The sequence below is a fragment of the Heterodontus francisci genome, chromosome 27, assembly GCF_036365525.1.
Source record: "Heterodontus francisci isolate sHetFra1 chromosome 27, sHetFra1.hap1, whole genome shotgun sequence".
In the NCBI taxonomy this organism is placed as follows: Eukaryota; Metazoa; Chordata; class Chondrichthyes; order Heterodontiformes; family Heterodontidae; genus Heterodontus; species Heterodontus francisci.
Window position 1 is genome coordinate 20,935,532 of NC_090397.1, and position 22,800 is coordinate 20,958,331.

At 42.1% G+C, this 22,800-nt stretch overlaps 1 protein-coding gene across 2 annotated transcripts; it reads right to left on the reverse strand.

Moving 5' to 3' along the window:
• Window positions 1–2,993: 2,993 nt before the first annotated feature.
• On the reverse strand, window positions 2,994–15,749 carry LOC137384688 (microsomal glutathione S-transferase 1-like). Of its 2 annotated transcripts, none has more exons than XM_068058968.1 (4): window positions 15,642–15,749; window positions 15,322–15,453; window positions 11,750–11,850; window positions 2,994–6,414 (listed from the first exon to the last, which is right to left on the reverse strand). In XM_068058968.1, exons 2-4 carry the CDS (start codon window positions 15,436–15,438, stop codon window positions 6,168–6,170), a joined length of 465 nt encoding a protein of 154 aa, XP_067915069.1. In that variant the 5' UTR covers window positions 15,439–15,453; window positions 15,642–15,749; the 3' UTR covers window positions 2,994–6,167. The 2 variants fall into 2 exon arrangements, with proteins under 2 accessions (XP_067915069.1, XP_067915070.1); XM_068058969.1 differs by having other exon boundaries at window positions 15,638–15,749.
• Between the last annotated feature and the right edge of the window lie 7,051 nt (window positions 15,750–22,800).

A 22,800-nucleotide genomic window follows, 5' to 3' on the forward strand; every position in this document is an offset into this window, starting at 1 on the left:
TGCTTAGTAATAACAGTGTCCAGCTCTCTGTTGGCTACTTCAGCTGTTTTACAAGCTTTTCAAAAGAGACAAAAAAATGCTTCCACATCGCCCTCATTGAACTTTGGTATCAACTGGGAGAACTTTAAGAGCTCAGCACTCGGCCCTGAGCTAGGAGTAGCTCCCTCACTAGCAGTGCCTTCACTGGTTGCATTGGGTCTTCCTCTCGTTAGTTCGAGCCACCTTAACTCCCTTTCCTCCTCCTCTTTCTGGAAAGCTCTTTCTTTTTCCCTTTCCTAATGCTCTCTCTCCTCTCTTCCTGGAAAGTTCTCTCTTTTTCTTGGAATTCTAATTCTAGTCTCTTCTGTTCTAGCTATATCTTAGCTAATGTTACCCTGTCTGTTTCTGACTCTGTTCAAGTGCAAAACGGTTGGCCAGAAATGTTAGGATTTCAGGCTTCCTAGCTTTTGGACGGATAGTAATCCCTAACTGCCCAGCTACATTTCTCAACTCTTCAATAGATAGGGTTTTTAACCTGTCCCAAGTTACTTCACTCGGGTTTAGGAAGATACTGGCCTTGAATGTGGGTACGTTCGTACTCTGGCAATGAAAACCACAAGAAAACCTATATTGAAGTTTTTAAATTTTGATAGAGATCAATTTGGTTTCCCACTTCCAAGTTCTTGTTTGCCTTTGGGTTCTGATTATGGACTTGAGCCCCCAGATTTCTGTTATGATCAGGTGAGGAGGGTTGTACGTGCTTACCATTTCACCTTTGTTTCGATCAAAAAAGAATCAGACGGGTTTCCTTGAGTTTAAACAAGCGGTTAGCTTATTGTACTTTTAAAAAAAATCCAAACTTGATCTAAGTAAAATAATAAAACTACACGACACTTTCTCACACACAAAAATAGATAACAGAATGGAGAGGAATCGTGGTGGAAGAGAGTTTGGATCAAATAAAAATATAGAGCCTGTGGTGCCCACTAATTCAGTTGTCTTCCAGCTGAATCTGGAGTCCTGACATTCTTGGTTGCTTGGTGTTCTTGGAGACAGTGGAGCAGGTGGTCTTCTTGGATCTTTTTCAGCCATCAGGCAAGTTTCAGACACCCCAAGGTCACCTAGAGAGCAAGGGGTTCTGCATGTCAAAGTCTCAGAAGCTTGTCCCTTTAGCAGTCTTTTGCTACAGCTTTCCACAGATGGGGAGGGTGGTCACATGATTGTCCAGTGCCCTCATTTGCAATTTAATTAGATTCAAGTCCAGGAATTCTCAATCTCTCTCGGATCTCATTGTTTTAATGTTTACCACCTGGAGGTATGTCTCCACTAGCGAATACTCCAAGATGGCTTTGAATGTCCCACTACCTAGGATTATACTGGATAATCTGCTCAGCTATCCAGGCCATTGGGAGGTTTGTTGGACATGCGTGTCCAATTCAATGTCCTGGAATTGGAGGTATTTCAATGCCAATTGTGTCATGGTCCTGTAGTTTTTTTCCAGGAATATGCAGTTTGTTTTTAAGGCTTGCAAAGGATCAGTATTGCTTTAAGAACCAGCAAGCCTTAGGAGTTATAGGAAGGTGCATTTTTGTTGCCTTAGAAACAGCCATTTGGAGACTGCGATTCAAAGGGTGCGTTCTCAATACCATGGAAACAGCCACTGGGAGAGAGTGTCATGCAATATATTTGTTACAATTCAGTTTTGAACTGGCTTATTAGTTGAAGACAGTTTGTTCTAACAGACACAGACAGAATACACAGCACTGATAACAGCACCAAGAAAAAGAGCTCTCAACCATTTAAACTGAAAGAATAGGAATTTAGCCTGTTTAATTATCTTTCAAAATTCTAAAATCAAGCCAGAGAGATCTTTGGTAATTTAAATTGAAGGGAAGTTAGACTGTGACAATCTTTTATCCCTCAAAAACTCTAAAGTCAGATTGATTCTGTTGGAAGTGTTTGCAAGTTATTAACTGTTGAAATTTGTTGCAGAAGGAAAGCAACATCCTGTGAGGACTTAAAGCAACATTGGACTGTAAATTTGCAAGGACTCTAATTTTTTCTATTTTAAATGTTGTTTATATCTTCATAGTGTTTAAGAATTTAGTTTGTTTTAATTAAACAGTTAATTTGTTGATTGAAAGACACCTGGTTTAGTTAGCCTCATTCAGGGGTTAATAGATGGTGCAATTTGGCTGGGTCTTTCTTTAATTTAGAAAGTTTTAAATGATATGTTAGCCGATCTATGGAGCGACGGGATTGAATTAACAGTGCGTTGGTCCCACCACAATCAGAATCGTATATTTTGATTGGGGGCTTTGACAGGAGCAGTCGGTTGTAACAATTGCAGTGACCATCTTGCCTGCCAGCTTTTTAAAAGTTAGATGTATGATTTCAGCTTTCCTTTTTAAAAGTTAATGTAGGCTTCCAATTGATGAATTAAAAATCCTCATTCGGCATAGCACGTGTTCTTGACAGTAGTCTTAGCTCCTTTTCTCACTCAGCTGTGAGTGCATTTTACAGTCCACCTCTATCTGGCTCAGGTAGTTTTTCTGGTGATTGGGTGCACATCATTCTATGGCTTTACCACTTCCACAGTCCATCAATGAAGAGGCTACTCAAGTAACAATTTCACATTTCTGTACTGTCCTCCTAGCTCAGCACATTGAACTGCTGAGTTTTACCCCACTAACCGAAGATTTTTTAAAACTTAAACGAAAGTCTCCATCTTGCTTTTCCCAAAAATCTGTCATGTTTTCTCAACCAATTGAACCTATCTTCAATTTCTGAATCCTAACATTTTGTTTTAAAAAAAAATTTTGCATTTATATAGGACCTTTCATGACCACCAGACATATCAAAGTGCTTTCCAGCCAATAAAGTACTTTTGAAGTATAGTTACTGTTGTGATGTAGGAATCGTGGCACCAATTTGTGTTCAGCAAGCTCCTACGATAGCGATGTCATAATGACCAGGTAATCAACATCACCAAAAAACTAACAAGGGATAAATAATTTGCCATGATCACAAACTGTTTAATGAGGATTTTATATGAGCACAGTTACAGAATGCATCCAGAATCATCACTGCCAACCTCCATATATCTTAGCAGCATTGACAGGAAAAGATTCAAATTTAAGTGAATACATTCAATAAACTAATTACACTAGGATAAATTTTAGTATATTTAACAAATCATAACTTAATCAGGCTATGCTTTGTTTTAATAATTTGCTATTATTTCTCTTCATAACCCAACTATTTCCATCTGCCCACCTTCATAAATTATCTAATGAACTAAATTTGAAATGTGACATTTTTCACTGGTACCCAAGTAAATTCAGCTAAAACATAGGTCCCAGATTATTAAAACACGATCACAACAAAACAGATTTACTTCAAGTGTTTATTTTTTACAAAAAGTGGAATACACTGAGAAACGTGTGATCGTAAGAAAAATTGTTTGAAGTACAGAAACCACATTCCCCTTGAAAGCAAACATGCAAATAGTTATTAAAATTAGTTGAACTCATTACCAACCCACATCAATACTAAATAAGTTCTGACTAAGCAAAATTGTTCAATTACAACTGAATGGATGCCTTGTCATTTATTTTTATTCCCTGCCATCTCTGCTGAGGGACAGTGCCATTGATGCAGTCTCGCTGACAAAATGGACCATTAGTCACATAATGGGTGGCAAGCTATACAACAGTGGCAGCATCACATTCAATCTTGTCCTCACCCAATATCCGCACAGAAGCGCTTCTAACAGTGGTCGCTGAGTGGTGATCTGCAGCAGGAATCCTGGCCCATCTTTCTTTCCCTATGGGGTGGGGTGGAGGAGAGGGCAGAAAGAGTGTCGGTGAGGCCAAGTGTAGGCACTAGCTCTGGCTAAAGCACAGATGCTGGGATTATCTGGATGGCCTAACCACCCATTGTGTAAACTCACCGTGCCATATAGCAGTTACAGAACGTTACTACTGAACAGGTTTTCTCTCCATTCATGGCCAAGACCTTTGCTCTCATCATTTCTGATTCGTATCGGAAGAACCAGTGACAACAGCTTCACGAACAAGATTTTACTACGGAAGCCCTCACTTACAACATTGCTTTAAACATTTTGACCAGCTGTTCTCTTGTAATCATCATTTACTCTCAATAAATGTGAAGGATTAGAGTACTGTATACATGTTTTGCTCATTCGCAATGTATAAATTTTCAAGAGCTACAACACACAGCATGTACAGACTAGCACAGCAACAGGATTGTGCATACAGCAGCATTTTAAAACATCACGCAGGATTGTTACATTTTAGGACTTTGCATAGCCACAGATTGCGGAGCACAATGTTTGGGATCATTCTTGTTTAATCACATTGTACAGTCAGCCCTATTTAATCTGAAATTTAAACTATTCAGATCAGAACAATGTACTTTGAACCCACTAAACCAGAAAGTTCATATCACTACACTCCTCATGTAATGCTATGCTAATTGTTGCTTCCAAGATAAAACACTTCAAAAGTCAAAAGATCAAAACAACATCTAAGCAGTTTGATACTGCTACCTTTCACCCCTTCTCCAGAGACCAGCCATTTATCTGCAATTGTCACCCACCAGGTCCTGTCTCTGTTTGACACTCCAGCAGCTGTCACCATAAGTAACAGCCCAGAACGTACCAAACGCCTTCCTTCACACACCTGATCATTACCTTAGATGCCATCTCTCGGTGTCAGTCATTGCTTCTTGCCACCTCCCCTCTAAAGTACTCAACAGTAACACCCAAGGGTCAAAAACTGGGTCAATGACACTAAAGACTAAAACTGCACCACCTGACAGTTACACTTTTGTACAATAAAACCTTTTTTAAAAAACAGGAAGACAATATGCTACACATAAATGGATACTTCATATGGTCACGGAACTTTTTTTTTCTCCTCTGTTTACAACAGTATACCTTCAAGACAGAGTGAGAAGATTCTTTGGGAACAGTGCCACAACAGGCCTGTTCCCTAGGCAACAGCAGGAGAGGTGCTGTAATGTAACTGTGGTAAAAAACCAGCTTGAACTAGATGTCCAGTGAAGCAAGCTTACTGAAGGAAGAAGCTGTCTATTTCTCATAGCAGAAAATTACATTGAGTTACAGGCTGTGTTTGCCTAAGTAGAGAGAAAAACCCTGGAAAGAGATCATTTGCGTTATTGAAAGTAGTAAAATCCTTTTCACTTCGAAACTCAAGAATTCTCTGCCTCAAGAGTGACTATTGCCTGTTTGGGTTTGCTGGAATTTTCAGTAAAGTTTCTACTGACAGACTGCCAGTTTTGAAATCAGAGTGGACCCTTTGCTATACTCCTTGTTTAAAAGAACTGTGTGACGCCTGCTGCAACCGAAGTGCTTTGAACGCCTATCAAGTAAAGACTGTTCATCAAATCTGTCTGGAGACCTCGAGGGGCATCTGATTATTTTTATACTAGGATACCTCACCCATCAGGAACAAAACCCACAAAGATTTACAACCCAGTTATTTATATATTAACAGCTATTTTTTTTTTTTTTAAAAGACAATTTTTTTTTTTAAACGGTTAACTGTTAGTTTTTGAATGTGTGTGAGAAAGCATGGGGCTAGGTTAATTTAGAAGTTATAATGTCTTTAGACATAAATTTATCTTAATAGATTAATTTTGTTGTCTAAAGATACTTGGTTTGGTGTATTTTTTTTTATGCTGGGGGTTAATAATTTTCCAGTTAGGTGGGAAAACTTTAATAATATGCTGCAATCTGTGCAGTGATGGGACTGAATTAACAGTGCATTGCTCCCGCCTCAGTTGTAACAACATTCAAGTTAAATTTACACTAGATTCTTTCAATACTTTTTGAATTGCTGCGTCCTTTGTATAGTATTGGGTCAACTATCATGAAATTATTCAGTTCCTTTTTGGAAACAGTACCCAAACAAGTTGTTCAAAATGAAAAGACAAGAAAAGCACCACTGGCTAGTCACACAAAAAATTAAACCTGGCTTGGAAAGTTTGCTTTTTTGGTTCATCTTCCCTTACCCCCTGAATTTTCAACAATTAAACAAATTTTATATTTTCTTTCCTTAACAATTACTGAGATTACATATCAAGAAAGGAAAGGGGGAAAAAATTTGGCTATAGAATGCTGTGTTAATGATAGTTGCTTTCATTCAAAGGTGCATTCCTATCTTCAGCACTCTATAAGCCATTGAAAGGGTCGCTCCCCAACCAACCAACCAACCCAAGCCTCGTGCTGGCTGGGGAAAAGGAACTAGATAAGCAATGGTGTGGAAGATCCTGGAACCAGCAAAGATTCTGAAGTGCAGTAAAGCTGTGCTCAGGCCCGGGTCGGTGAGGACGTACAACAGACCAATGCCAATGAATGGAACAATGTTCTCTAGGTCGTTCTGATGACATCTGCAGAAACAAGCAGCAAACACTAAGATTTGATTTGAACAAACAGAAGTTATATTGATGAAATATGGAGTGAATTACTAAAATGTAACTTCATACTGAAAAATGGAACTGATGACTTAAAAGTTAAATCTACATTCCAGTATTAATTCTAATACACCAGGGCTGCAGGGTCACCAAAGCTGGGAACTAAACATTCAAGTGTAATGGACATTTAGGAAGGATCGGCAAAAAAGAGGGAAAAAAAAGAGGTGGAGTAGTGCTGTTAATAAAAAGGATGAGATCAGTACACGAGTGAAACAAGATCTTAGATCAGAAGTTCAAGATATAGAATCAGTTTGGGTGGAACTAAGAAACAGCAAGGGGCAGCAAAACATTGGTGGGAGTAGTTTATAGGCCAAACAGTATGGTAATGTAGGGGATAGTATAAAATCAGGAAATTACAGTTGCATGTAATAAAAGAGTAATACAGTAAACATAGGGGACTTCATTCTACTTATAGACTGGGTTAAGCTAATTAGCATGAATGCTGTGGAGGATGTATTCCTGGAATGTATACGAGATCGGTTTCCAGAACAGTATGTTGAGGAACCAACTAGAGAATGGGCTATTTTAGATCTAGTATTGTGCAATGAGAAAGGGTTGATTAGTAATCTTGCAGTAAAGCAGCCTTTTGGGCAGAGTGACCATAATATGATAATGTAAAATTCTACATTTGAAAGTGAATTAGTTCAATCTAAACTAAGGTCTTAAATCTAAACAAAGGGAACTACAAAAAGTATGAGGGATAAATTGGCTGCAGTAGATTGCGAAACTAGAGATATGGTGGTAGACAGGCAAAGGCTAGCATTTAAAGAATTAATACATGGGTTACAACAAATATTCCTTTGAGTCACAAAAACCCAACAGGAAAAGTGATCCAATCATGGCTAACAAGAGAAGTTAAATATTGTATTAAGTCAAAGGAAATGGCGTATAAATCAAAGTTGTCAAGATAAGTAGTAAGCCTGAGGATTGGGAGCATTTTAGAATTCAGCAAAAGGGGACCATGAAACTGATAAAGGAAAAATTGAATAGGAAAGTAAACTGGCGAGAAAAATAAAAGGTTTGTAAAAGCTTCTATTGGTATTGTTACGAATGAGGCAGGAACAGTGCATGGTTAATTCAGTCCCACTTCTCCACAAGTTACAGCATATCCCACTTATTGAATACAGCCAATTAGATACACTGTGTTGCCAGAATAAAGCACACCAACCAGGTTTCTTTAAATCTACAAAATTAATTATAAAACCCAAGTCTTAACTAATAATGAAGTAAATCTATATACAAATTGAGATGTGATAGTTCCTTATTTTCCCTTGGGGGGGGGGGGGGGAAAGGGATGTTGGTTTACAGCTGTTGCAAAGGAATGAAAATAATAAACTTAGACCGTCATGATGTGAAAGGAAGTTCTTCAGTTCAGCGAAGTGTCCCAAAGTCAAATAGTTGGATGTCACGTGAAATCTTCCTGGAGAGAGCGAGAGATAGATAGAGACAGCAAGAGATAGAGGAGAGAGAGAAGAGAGAAGAACACTCAAAATAATGGTAGAATTGGGCAGAGTCAACATGGATTTATGAAAGGGAAACTATGTTTGACAAACCTATTAGAGTTTTTTTTGAGGATATAACTAGCAGAATAGATAAGGATGTGGTGGAATTGGATTTTCAGAAGGCTTTCAATAAGGTCCCACACAAGAGGTTAGTAAATAAAAGTGGAGCACATGGAACTGGGGATAATGTACTGGCATAGATTGAGAACTGGTTAACGGGCAGAAAACAGACAGTAGGAATAAACGGGTTGTCACAAAAAGGTGCTTTGTCAAATGAGGATTGTTAATCAGCTGGAAACCCGAATAGAATTTGAATAAAAACAGAAACTAAAAAGGTAACTTGACTTGCAACTAAAGATGGATACCCCAATTTACATCACTGTACCTTCCACATTCCAATCCATTGAGATGGAGACACCAAATTCAGCCTGAAGCCAGCAGAGTCACCAACATCCAGAGACGGTATTGCCCCTTTTATTTTTCTGCACTCTAATTTGAGAGATCTATCCTTCCCCACTCTGTAACCTATGTATGAGTGAACTTAAGATATATGTGTGAGAAAAATGGAGCATATTTTATTGTTTTACCTAGATCGGTTTACATATAATAAATCCAACCTCTATTTGTTAAGCTCAAGAAAACCTGTCTGATTTGTTTTTTTATGAACACAGCACGCTAAAAGTTAAACACTCACTGAATTGGAAAGTATATCTTTTTCAAAAAAAGTAAACCTGTTGCAGGCAAACAAGTAAAAAGGAAAAAAAAAAGGAGGGGAACCATTCGACCTCTCCTCACCTAATTGAAACAGGGCCATTCAGGCTGATATTAGTGAGATACCACAAGGATCAGTGCTTGGGCCTCAACTATTCACAAGCAATGATTTGCAAGTGGAAACCAAATGTAATATCTTCAAGTTTGCGGATGACAAAACTAGGTGGAAAGGGGAGTTGTGAGGAGGATGCAGAGACTTCAAGGGGATTTAGACAGGCTAAGTGAGTGGCCAAGAACATGACAGATGGAATATAATGTGGAAAAATGTGAAGTTATCCACTTAGGTAGCAAAAACAGAAAAGCAGATTATTTCTTAAATGATGTGAGATTAGAAAATGTTGATGTCCAAAGGGACCTGGGTATCCTTGAACACGAGTCACTGAAAACTAACATGCAGGTGCAGCAAGCAATTGGGAAGGCAAATGGTATGCTGGCCTTTATTGCAAGAGGATTTCAGTACAGCATTAAAGAGGTCTTGCCACAATTGTGTAGAGCCTTGGTGAGACCGCACACAGAGCATTGTGTAGTTTTGGTTTCCTTAACCAAGGAAGGATATACTAGCCAGAGAGGGACTGCAACAGAGGTTCACCAGACTAATTCCTGGACTGGTAGGATTGTCCTATGGAGGCGAGATCGAAGAAGCTGGGCCTATATTCTCTAGAGTTTAGAAGAATGAGAGGTGATCTCATTGAAGCATACAAACTTCTTAAAAGGGCTCTGTAGGGTAGATGCAGGAAGGATGTTTCTCCTGGCTGGGGAGTCTAGAACAGGGGACAGTCTCAGAATAAGAGGTAGGCCATTTAGGTCTGAGATGAGGAGGAATTTCTTCACTCAGTGGTGAATCTTTAGAATTCATCACCCCAGAGGACTATGGAGACTCAGTCACTGAGTATGCTCAAGACAAAGATCTATAGATTTCCAAATGTTAAAGGCATCAAGGAATATGGGGATATTGCAGGAAAATGGTGTTGAGGTAGATCAGGCTCGAGGGGCCGAATGGCCTCCTGTTCCTATTTCCTACGTTCCTAATGCTGGAATATAAACCACTAACTTTTGTGATAAAGCATTTAATTTCAATTTACCTTTCAAATGCTTTCATTCCTGATGGAAAAGAAACTATTTGATCAACAGACTTGCTGATTAAACTTGTGAAGCCAATGCAGACACGGAGGAATTTTAGGCTTGCCATGTGTTATTCTGTTGCAGAATACTGCTCCCCAGAGTGCTTCAACTCTGCTCTCACAGGATTAGTGGACACTCAGTTGAATGAAATCAGGCATACATGAATACACTAGTATACACAATCAGACCAACCAAGCAGACCCAAGTGCTAATCCTGTCCATAGCTGTTCTTCCTGACATTAGGCAACAGGTCACCCTGTAGAACCTACTCTAGGTGCAAGGCTTAGCACATCGGCCCAGTTTAAAAGCAATGTCTAAACCAAAGGGCTACCATTTTAGCTCAAGGCACCCTGTTTGGACAATTCCTCTAAAGAACCTGGACATTACCTCCAGTTGATATGCTGTTCACAAGAAAGAACTACAAACTTAGCCAGTACCTATTTGGTGACAGATCCAACAGTGCAGACCCCTGGTTTTGATCTTCCAGGTCACCTGTGGATAAGGCCCAATCACTTTAGCTGCAGAATGATCTCGTGCTGCAAATGACTAAACATGGGGCCTTGGGACATTCTCCTTTGCTGCTGTGGCCAACTAGAAGATATATAAACAACATGCTTGCAGGCTGCACCCATCGGCAAGGCTATCTGGTTCCCCAATATATGTATGCAATGCCCTTCACACCATTGAATGGTTAAGACATTGAGAAACACAGTTGACTCGGCAGTCTATGCAAATACATTTTTTTTTTAAATGTGTTGAACTCACAAATTTCAAAACTAGTGAACTTTTTAAAATTGAAAATCCTACAAGCTGTATAAAAACTGAAAATAGCCAGCAGAAGTCAGTGTTTGATAATATAAAGGACACCTTATTTCAGGGGGAACTATTTCATCAGATCTGGAAACTGGAGATCAGCAAGCTGCTTAAATGGGACAGAACAGCAAAGAGTGGGAAATGTTAATGCAACACTCAGGCTATAATACAAGTCAGAAGAGCATTCCTCAGTTTTAGATTCCACTTAAGCAATACCAGAATGAAAACTGGTCTTAATAGAATTACAAGAATGAAGGGGGCATCACTCACATGAGCTGCCTCGCACTGAAAAGTGACTGCCACCATCTTGAAGAGCCCTGGACATTTACAGACCATTTAAATCTCAGATTGCTTTTACCATGGAGCAAACATCCATATTCAGGGCAAAACTTATAACCGCTAGTTAAATTTGACAGCCTCTGAAGAAAGCACAGTCAACCTCCCCACAGCTGCTGCAACTGTGGAACTATCTAAAGCACAACTTGCAATTATAGAGCACCTTTAACATAGTAAGGAGATGCTAATGTGCTTCACAGGGATGTCAAAAGACAAATTCACACAGAGCCAAAGAAGCAGAAAATAGGACAGGTGACCAAAAGCAGCTTTATAGGAGTGATTGAGTCATTTTTCACACGTACAAGTTCTGCCGCATACATACTAAACCATATAACTTGCAGTGGAGGCCAACAGACCACCAAAAATGGAAACTGCAAATGCCAACCAGAACATCCACATATAAAACACATGAAATGCTTCTTCAGGATGCAGAAAATGCCAAAACTTCAATCTTGTAGCTCAATTTAAGTTACATGTTTCATTATAGTTTACCAAATATTTTAGATGAATAATGCTATCAAAACACCAGATATTCGTTTGTATACATACAGGTGCATTTCAGGTGCTAAACAGCTAGTGATTTGCTATGAAAAAGCTATTCACAAAATGAGATTAATTGTGAGCATGAAAAACAGGAAAGCAGCAGTTTGGAAACGAGAATTTTAATAAAGTCAGTGTAGTTTTTCCAACAACAAAACAAGCCTCACCTTCTCACACGCTCCACCTCGTGATCAGTCCTCAAATATTTTTTCCTGTTTTCTTCATCCTTGCCACTATGTGCCCGAGCATCTTCAGGATTGGCAAATGCCTGCTCACAAATTGGTGATAAAATATTATTTGCCAATGGACTGAGCCACATCTGTATAAAGTAGACTGGTCTCTACAATATTTATGACATGCAACTCTAAAATTGCACTAAATTTCTGTTGTCTCCTGGAAGATATCCAGCTTTCAGTTCATGTAACATAGGATAACACCAGGAGCAATTTCTGAATCCAGAACTAACTGGCTGAACCACCACCTTAAAAATCTGATTATATGCACATACAACTCTTATTTAGTACACGCAAATCATACAAGCACCTTATTAGCTCAAATGTCATTCATAAATCACAACTGAAAACAAGATTCCTGCTGAGCTTAATAACCCAATGTTCCAGCCCCAAGAGGAGTTGGAGCTGAGAATTTAAGAGCAGCTGCAATCTAGATTCAAATTTCCTAAGCACCTAACCTACCTGATCTTGTACATCTGTGTAGAGCCTCTCCCTACAGGGAGTGGATAACAATGGCTTTAAAGTGACATGCTAGGTCAAACACAGCTCTATCTTAGCAAGGAAGTCACTTCACTCCTATTAGAAGGAGATTTATGAAGATGTAAATATCCCCCTTATAAAATAGATTGATCACTAAACAGCATATGTTGTGACTTACCATGAACAACAATACAGGAAGTTTACTAAGGGGACATGTTAACCTATGCACAAAATTAGAGGCACGTTGAAGTTTCAGCTCAGGCACTTGATACAAGACAACACAAAATACTGTTCTGAGGCTTTGGGTGCTGTATGAAATTAAACAGCAATGGGAATTTATTTTTAAAATACAGAGCAACCAAATAGATCATGTTTTTGCATGCATCTATATTGAGAGGAGCATTTCTAACATCCTGTCCCATGATGTTCGTTTCTTGAGGCTGATGGTTAGACCTCAAGAAAAGGAACATCATGGGACACAACGTCAGAAATGCTCCATCCATCAATATCAGCGAACACGCTCTGGAAGTGGTTCAAGAGTTCAACTACCTAGACTCAACTATCACCAGTAACCTGTCTCTTGATGCAGAAATCAACAAGCGCATGGGAAAGGCTTCCACTCCTATGTCCAGACTGGCCAAGAGAGTGTGGGAAAATGGCGCACTGACACGGAACACAAAAGTCCGAGTGTATCAAGCCTGCGTCCTCAGTACCTTGCTCTACGGCAGCGAGCCCTGGACAACGTATGTCAGCCAAGAGTGACATCTCAATTCATTCCATCATCGCTGCCTCCAGAGAATCCTTGGCATTAGGTGGCAGGACCGTATCTCCAAAACAGAAGTCCTTGAGGCGGCCAACATCCCCAGCATATACACCCTACTGAACCAGCGCTTGAGATGGCTTGGCCATGTGAGCCGCATGGAGGATGGCAGGATCCCCAAGGACACATTGTACGGCGAGCTCGTCACTGGTATCAGACCCACCAGCCGTCCACATCTCCACTTTAAAGACGTCTGCAAATGCGACATGAAGTCCTGTGACATTGATCACAAGTCGTGGGAGTCAGTTACCAGCGATCGCCAGAGCTGGTGGGTAGCCATAAAGGCGAGGCTAAAGTGTGGCGAGTCAAAGAGACTTAGCAGTTGGCAGGAAAAAAGACAGAAGCACAAGGCGAGAGCTAACTGTGTGACAGCCCCGATAACCAATTTTATCTGCAGCGCTTGTGGAAGAGTCTGTCACTAGAATTGGCCTTTATAGCCACTCCAGGCACTGCTTCACAAGCCATTGACCACCTCCAGGCGCTTACCCATTGTCACTCGAGATAAGGAGGCCAAAGAAGTTATTGAGAGATATTGAATAGGCTTTCATTTGGCAAATATTCTGTGAAAAATCATTGATATTATTGGTAGGTTTACACATGTATGCAACTTCTAGATTTTGTCTTTTTGAAAACAAAGACTAAAAGAATATGATTTTAAAGGTGGGTGGCATCTAGTGGCATTAGGGGTGTGGTAAGGGAAGATGGAGTCCCGGGTTCAGTTGGGTGGGAGGAATAATTAACATTAGTTTTACCAAGTAGGGTAATAGTGGTGCTTGGAAGTACTGCTTTGACAGTTCAGGACTTCAGGTGTTACTCAGTTTAAGAATACACAGCTTCTGGGGTTTGAGTCATTAGTTTTACCAAATTGGACAATGGGGGGAGGGGCACAGTGGCAGCAAGATAAAAAGGATCATGTCGATCCAGCAACAAGGGGGAGAAAGAGCGTCCTGCAGTGGGATAAAATTGTGCATTGCATTGGACTGAGGAATGTGGGAAAACTAAGAGGGAATGCTAATTGTCAGAGAGGTAGTTAATGAATTGAATTACAACAGGATTTTTGAACCCATGGAAAGAACTGAAAACTGCCTCCTAGGAGCACTGTGGGTTGGCAAGGTGTCTACTTTTGTAGATGTACAGCCAAGAATGGAGAAATTCAGTGTATAGGAGCAATAAGCAAATGAGTTTTTGCATCTATGAGCAAGGGAGGAGAATAATCAGAATTAGGATAAAAGAGCCTTATTCCCATATCTCAAGTTCTACAAGGACTGGGAAAGAGGGGAATGCAGTATTGAGTAGGATGGGTTTCACTAAATTTGCAAGGGAACCCAGATTGTGGTAACATTGAGGAGGAAAGAGTTCAGGTTATTGTGGACCAAACACCCATCTCTCTTTATGGGGCTTCAGTCTTCCAAAACAACCTCACCACCCCTCACCCTACCCTCTTCACATTGTTAAATGTATCTAAATTGAAAACTATTTTTGGTTGGTGATTTAAATCCCAGCAGCAAAGCAATTCTATTTAGTTACAAGTCAAAATACTGCAGATGCTGGAAATAAAAACAAAGTGCTGGAAATACTCAGCAGGTCTGCCAGCATCTGTGGAGAGAGAAGCAGAGTTAACGTTTCAGGTCTGTGACCTTTCAGCAGAACTTTTACTTTTGTTATGTTGACAAGTGGGACTGCAGGAGCAGGTACAAGGATATCTGGGTGCTGGTTGCACCAGGGAACACCCAACAGGTGGAAGGGAATATACATCAGCAGAAGTGAGAGACTCAGCAAAGAGCTAAAGACAGGTCTGGCCAGCAACAACACAACCATAAACAGTTCAAAACAGCCAGGAACATTGGCAGCAGCTGGTTAATGAGAACAGCGCCAACTGAAGCAGGAGAACTGGGAGTCAGTCACAAGGGAAGAATGAGATAATCGGAGTTAATTGAAGAAACAGGGTTGGAATAAGCCAGTTTAATCTCGATAGAAAAGCAGCAAGAAAGGATCAGATCCAGAAATATTGTAATTGTAGCAAGTGCATGATAGCCATAAACTCTTCTGTTTGCGTTTGCAGCCTAAATCGCTGAATCACTGCCACCGGATGAAGAATTTTCAGTCAATATTGCGAAATACATGTGCGTTTGCAACTTTCAGGCAACAGCTAAAAAGAAACAAAGTGGAGTTAACTGCCATTTTCACTTGTGCTGTTGAATCCTACCTTCCGAGTCACCCTGAAATATCCTGTCAGGGGTCCCATTAACAGCATCTTCAGCAGCACGATAGTGGTGTATGTGGAATAGGCGAGGAAAACCTCGCTGTTAATCAACTCGGACATTTCCAAATCAGGAATCTAGAAAATATGGGAAAATTACAATTAAAAAGAAAATCCAGTTCAGATTTATCATTAAAAATCAAACACTGAGCCGCTTTAAACCTTCACTCAGGCACCGAAAAGACAAACAAGGAAACTGAGAAGTTTGCATCCAACAATTAAAGAGGAAATTGCTCCTGCTATGTTATATATTGATATTAACCCACTTCTCAGCCGCTGCTATTCCAGCTCGAACTCTTCGTTACTTTGATGCGAGGAGGCGGGGCAGCTCCAAGCCGCTTGGGCCGACGGGAGACTGGACTGGACTGGCCTAAGGGGCGTATCCCAGATTCCGCCTCCCTTTAAACTCCAAGTCTATTTCTCTTTGCTCTTCAACGTTCTTTTTAATCTAACATTAACTACATAGGTAATGTTGCTAAGTGGCATTGGAAAAGAGGAATGAATGTGAATTCCCAAATTGAGGAATTTTTGGATCCTTCTGTTCCACTGTAAAGGATCCCTATTTAAAGGGGGGGGCTGCTCCTCTGTTGCTGCCACGTTTTGATCCAATCAGAAGGTTACCAAATAGGAGGAACTACTACACTGTGACAAAAACGAAAAATTTTGAAGGAAACATAGCCAATCAAACTAAGGTGACGTTCCCAGGGGTGATGATGCACTCTCCCCCATGTCCACCAATTGCAGAAGGCTCAAGTGTACTGACAGACACCGCGTACTCCCTCTCCAGGGACACTCAGGCACGGACAGAGCCGCAGAAGAGTCAGGCCGAGTGACCCCCTTGATCGCTCACTGCCTGAACCTGTTGATGCACTTTAGCCCCATGCTCCTGATCTTTCGCCAACCAATCCGGAAGGGGAATGGGCAAGTCAGAGGACCTCCTCGTGGGTCTGCTCCTGGGCTTGCCAAGTTGGTCATTAATAGGTCCCGGCACAGCGCAATCAATGGGGTTTTACACTCTGGCTGCCCTCTTCCTTTGTCAAAACATGGACAAAAGAGTTGAATTCTAGAGGTAAAATGACAGTGACTGCCCTTGACATCAAGGCAATATTCAACCAAGTGTGGCATCAAGGAGCCTTAGCAAAGTTGAAGTCAATGGGAATCAGGGGGAAAATTGCAACTGGTGGAGTCATATCTAGCACAAAGGAAAATGGTTGTGGTTGTTGGAGGCCAATCATCTCAGCCCCTGGACATTGCTGCAGGAATTCCTCCGGGCAGTGTCCTAAGACCAACCACCTCCAGCTGCTTCATCAATGACTTTTCCTCTATCAGAACTGAAACCAAATATTGTGCCTGCAAGAGAAGATCAGAGGCTGGGAATTCTGCAGTGAGTACCACACCTCCTGTCTCCCCAAATCCTGTCCACTATCTACAAGGCGCAAGTCAGGGGTGTGATGGAATCCTCTCCACTTGCCTGAACGAGTGCAGCTCCAACAACACTCCCAAGAAGCTCAATGCCATCCAGGACAAAGCAGCCCACTTGATGGGCACCCCATCCAGTACCTTAAACATTTTCACTCTTCACCACTGGTGCACAGTGGCAGCAGTGTGTACCATCTATAAGATATACTGCAGCAACTTGCTAAGGACAGCATCTTCCAAACACATGATCTCGACCACCTAGAAGAACAAGGGCAGCAGATGCATGGGATCACCACCACCAGCAAGTTTCCCTCCAAGTCACACACCATCCTGACTTGGAACTATGTCGCCGTTTCTTCACTATCACTGGGTCAAAATCCTGGAAAATCCCCTCCCTAATCACACTCTGGGTGTACCCAAGCCACATGAACTGTAGTGGTTCAAGAAGTGACTCACTACCACCTTCTTAAGGACAATTAGCGATGGGCAACACGTGCTGTCCTAGCCAGCGACGCTCACATCCCACAAAAGAATAAAAAAAAGTAGTGTCCGTCAGTATGCTTGAGGCTTTCTGTGACCAGTTGGTACAGGAGGCATTGGAGTGCTTTGTAGATAAAAGGAAAAATATTATAAAACAAAAAGTTTCTTCATTAGAATTTGCAAATCATTGTGCCGCTTTAAAAAGGGGCAATTATGATTTGAGGGTTTAACCCTCCAAGATTTCTGTGCCTTTCCAATTCACGCTTCTTGAGCATTCCCAATTTTAATCTCTGCACCATTCGCAGCCATGCTTTCAGCTGCAGAGGCCCTAAACTCTGGAAATCCCCCTCTAATCCTCTCTGCCTTTCTCTCCACTAAGATGCTCCTTAAAACCGACCTCTTTGACCAAGCTTTTGGTCATCTGCATTAATACCTCCTTATGTGGCTCAGTGCCAAATCATGTCTGATAACGCTCTTGTGAAACATTTTGGGGCACTATGTTAAATGTGCAAGACAAATGCAAGTTATTTTTAAGTGCTTCTGTTTAAGGATTAATAATCTTAATTAACTAAGAGTTGTAAAAGATCCCTACTGAATTACTGCTGCTGTAATTTGATGCATTTCATGAAAAAGGACACAAATGCATCTGTTTTAAATGCATTTGCAGTTCACTTTTTTTTGATGTGTCATTGATGTTGGCAGCTGTGATTGATGAGTGCTTATCTTGCAGTTTGTCAAGAATGACAAGGGCATTGTCCTCTTATAAGAGTGTATACAGTGTAGAGTTTTCAGATGGGATCAGTTCCAAAGTTGCCTGCTGTGAAAACATGGTTTCAATGTCGCTTTGCAAGATTTGAGAAATTTGCAACATCGAAATGCTTTAACAGTTCTGGCACAAACATATGACATGAACTTTCACATATAAAGTTACTTTTTGATCTAAATGATGTAGCAATTTTAGGGAGCTATGTGATCATGTGTCAAAGTGCATTTCTCTGTATCTCAGGCAGTGATTAATGTTTACAGTCACCAATACAAAGAAACAAAACTAGTTATGCAACCCATTTTTTAAAAATGAAAAAGCCCTTCTGACACAGTAAAGCTCCACTGAGGCACATGGTAACATAGTGGCTATATTACTGATCTAGTGATCCAGATAATGAGTTCAAATTCCACCATAGTAGTTTAAGAATTTGAAGTCCGTTTTAAGAGAGTGGAATAATAAACTAGTATCAGTAACTGGTTAAAGAATATTGAAAAGATTAAGGTAAACCAGCTGATTTTTTCTGTAGTCAATATGTGTATGAAGAAATATGTATGTGTGCTTTATCGCTGTACATATGTAAAACTAGCAGCAGCCCTCTGACAATTGTTAAGAGTTACATGCTGTATGGGTAGTAAGCACAGATAGCAGGGAGGAGCCTGTCAAAGGAAAATTCAGAGTTCTGTCAGGGTTTGGGCCAGCTCAGGATAAAAAATATTCAGCTCCACCTGTAAAATAGAATGATAAAAGAAAAGCTCTCCATGACAATTTAGGCCCTAAGCTCTGGAATTCCCTCTCTAAACCTCTCTACCTCCCTCTCACCCTTCAAGACACTCCTTAATATTTGCTTTTTGTAACCAAGCTTTTAGTCGCATTTCCTAATATCTCCTTCATTGGCAGAGTGTCAATTTTTATCTCATTACACTCCTGTGAAGTGCCATGGGACTTTTTGCTATATTAGAGGCAATAAGTAAAAGATGCTATTATTTAAACATTGTAAAGGCAAATAGAGTGAAAGACCAGAAACAAGTAGGTGGGGCTGATTTTTCGGGCCCTCAGAGGTTGGGCACGGAGGCAGGGGTTGGGGCCTGAAAATGCCATCACCGAACAGCGTGTTAGTTTCGAGATGCTGTTCCCGGCACTGGCAATTTTCACCAGGCCAGGGGGAGAGCGAGACAGCGATCCCACTCGCCTCTCGATTGAGGCCATTTAAAGTACCTGAGAAGCTCGTTGAAAGCTTGTTAGAGGTAAAGGCTGCAATTTTGAAGGGGGGCACATGGGTTTCAGGAGCTGTCTGTTGCTAATCAGCTGAAGGGAGGTGGGTACAGAGTGAGGAGCCAGTCATGGCTACCCCAGGGGATTACCCCCGCCCCATAAGAGGATCAGCGAGGCAGAGAGGAACTCGGCATTTGGGAAGCAGGTGCCCTTGGCACTGCGCAGGTGGCAGGGAGAATGGGAGCTCAGCGCTCCAGCACTGAACGGGACCATCACCTCCTGGCATCGTGAGGTCAGAATAGCAGGGGGCAAATCTGCCAATCACAATTGGGCAGACATCTGTCTGAAAGGAAGGTTGCAGCTGGCAATGGGGACACAAATCTCAGAGTCGGGGCCCAGTGGTGATGGTGGGCAGCACCTTCCACAGGAACGATGGAGTCCCGAGCAGCAGGAAGGGCACAGGAGAGGAAAGAAGGGAAGGAGGACAACAGAGGCCATACTGTCAACACAGGATCTACTGCTGAAGATGGAACTACCTGGAGATGAGAGACCCAGTGCTGCATAAGACTGCGACTCTCCGTGCAGATGGTCACAGACATCTGTGACCTCGTCACCAAAGACCTCACACCTTGCAGCACTAGTCACCATGCCCTGCCAGTAGCTGTCAAAGTCACTGTGGCCTTGAACTTCTTTGCTTCTGGCTCCTTTCAAGGATCAGCACACCAATGCATTTCTCTGGTCACCTCTTTGCCAGAGCAAGACAGCACATTCATTTCCTGCAGACTCGGCATCGCAGACACAGATGGCACTGGAATTCATCACCATCGCTGGATTCCCCCAGGTGCAGGGCATCATCAATTGCACCCATGTGGCCATCAAGGCACCCAGTGACTGGCCAGTGAGATCCATCTACAGGAAGGGCTTCCACTCCCTCAACATCCAACTGGTCTGCAATCACAACAAGAGATTCCTCTATGTGTGTGCTCACTTTTCTGGCAGCTGCCATGACTCTTATAGCCTCCAGCAGTCTACGCTGCCTTAGATCTTCACTCCAGCCCTCAAAGTGGGTGGATGGATCCTTGGGGACAAGGGATAAGCCTTTAAGTCATGGCTACTGACCCCACTACAGGAATTCCAGACAGAGGCACAGGGGCCAAATAACCAATGCTACCTGCTCACTAGAACAACCATTGAGAGGGCCATCGGGCTTCTGAAGATGTGATTCTGGTGCCTGGACTCTGCAATACACACCTGCAAGGGTCTTGCTCATTGTGGTGGTCTGTTGTGTTCTCCATAACATGGCCCTCCAGAGAGGTGTGAACCTCAGGGTGGTGAAGCCCTGGAAGGAGAAAGCTCAACAGGGAAAGAGCAGGAGGGGGAGGAAGTGGAGGGAGAGAGCAATGATGCTGAACAGAGAGGTGCCGCTGCTGCACAAAAAGGTGGCTGGGCATGGCTCGGGGAAAGAAGGGCTTGTGAGGATGCCATGAATGTCAACCTGGTCTCCTGATCCAAGAACGTTTCAACTGAGCCACTCTGACCGAGGTTGAGGGGCACGGCATGGAAGGGTGGCTGAGATACCTGTACTAACACATGCATGGAAGACACAACCTGGAACATCTAATCACTTATTGCCAATGAAGGAAGCACATCTGCCCAGAGGATCTGGTTATCTCTTTCACCACCTCATACCACTTTTCCTGTCCCGGACATGTGGCTTACAGTGCCATCATTAATACAGTGCAAAAAGAGGAAAACAGTAGACAGAGACAGTAAGAAGTAGCCCACTCAGTGCTCCATGCGACGCGATTGCCTCTTCCTGCCACACTCAGAAAGAGGATCTCCCTCCTTTGCCTCGTTGCATCCAACACTAGATCCAGGTTGACATCAATGAAGCAAGATGCAGCCAGGCACCAGTTGCCAGGCCTCCAGCTCTCCTATGACATCTCACCTCTTTCTGGTGATGTTGAAGTCTTTGGCACAATCAGCAGATTGCTCCCTTAGGAGAACCAGCAGCCTCAGTGATGGCTGCTGTGGGGAGTCTAAATCAGTCCCACATGTCAGCCAGGATTTTGTTTTGGTGACGGAGGTGTCAACCACTGCCTAAAGCACCAGTGAAAGCCCCGTATCATCTCCTCTGGGGCAGGCTCGCCAAATCAAGTGCCAATTAGGAACTTAAGAGGACACCGGCGGGCCTTCCCCGGCAGCTCTTTAACTAAGCAGTGCCACCACAGAGGCAGTGGCTGCTGCCGGTAGAGCACTCACCCAGGCCAAAGGTAAGTTTCAGCAGGGTGAGTTTGGCAGGGTGGGGGTTGAAGGGGAAGTGGGGTGTAGAGGAATTGGCGGCAAGTGCAGGGGGTGGCTCTCAGAGGGCCCCCTCCCACCCCCTTCCCGAAGCCAGATCCCTCATTCAAGCACGTAGTTTGCTTGGTGTATTCCCAATGAGGTGACAAGGCTGACTGCCACTGGGCTCATTCCGGTGGCGGCGAGTTGAGGTCCTTAATTGGGCATTAATTACCCACTTAAAGGCCTCAATTGGCAATGGGGCGGGAAGGCCATTCACAGGCCTTTCCACTCCGGACTTAATTTGGATGGAGGCGGGTCCCCTGTCCAATTATATGCTCCCTCCACCTCCAAACCCGATGTGGGGGAAAGCATAAAATTCCCTCCTTCATCTGACACACCTCCATTCCCACCCCCACTGGCTCTAAGTGGACAGGAAAACCATCTCCGTACCAATTAAGGACTCACCTCTGTGAAAATATTAACTTTAATCAGTTTCCAACGAGGCGGGTTTCTGACCCGAAAACAATCCCTGCTCCTGTTTCCCGCCTCCATGGCGAAAATTCAGCCCGCGGACTATGCTTGTGGTCATGTACATTCCTGTAACTGCCTTAGCCTGAAATGAAGAAGCCAGCACAGTTCCAGGTATTCATAGGGGTTGTATTTCAGGTTGGATTATACTGCACTTGTTAAAAAACCCTGCCAGGGGATCCTAAACATGTCAAGATTTTAATGTGCTCAATAGTGTTCTGAGTTATTATGTGCATCCAAAATTACTTGCATTTGTGGATAATATAACACAGTCACATCAGCAAGAGTTTCTTTTGAACGTATTTGGATATGAGCTTGCCAAACCAAAGAAAACTACTTCCAAAGGTCTCTTTTGCAAATAGGAATTTCACAATAAGGTTCAAACAGAAATATTATTACTTCTATTAATACATCAATGCAAATAAAAGACAGCCTTGTCAGAGAAAAACTCTAAAGCATGAGTCCAAGTGTCCAGTTCTATTAGTGATTTTGGTACAATTTACTGCAATATCACAGTGAACATTTGGTAAATCAAGCCCAACTAATTGGTTTTCACTGGTCAAATTGTGGAAATATCACTGGAGAAACATTCTTGTTTCTATGTTTGTCAAGAGATCTAAGGTATATTCTTTCAAAAGGGATGTTCAAAAATAATAGAATTTTCCTGGGTGTTTTGACACCTTGAGCAACCATCACCTCATCCCTGTTTGTAGTGGCTTGTAATCTGAGCCCCTTCT

What these genes read in the sequence shown, in the direction of transcription:
- LOC137384688 (XM_068058968.1), bottom strand. Translation starts at nt 15,438, where the DNA reads ATGTCCGAGTTGATTAACAGCGAGGTTTTCCTCGCCTATTCCACATAC. An exon ending in ATTTCAGGGTGACTCGGAAG is followed by an intron (nt 11,851 to 15,321) that starts GTAGGATTCAAC and finishes ATTTGTGAGCAG; the next exon opens with GCATTTGCCAATCCTGAAGA. An exon ending in GAGGTGGAGCGTGTGAGAAG is followed by an intron (nt 6,415 to 11,749) that starts GTGAGGCTTGTT and finishes TTGTTTCTGCAG; the next exon opens with ATGTCATCAGAACGACCTAG.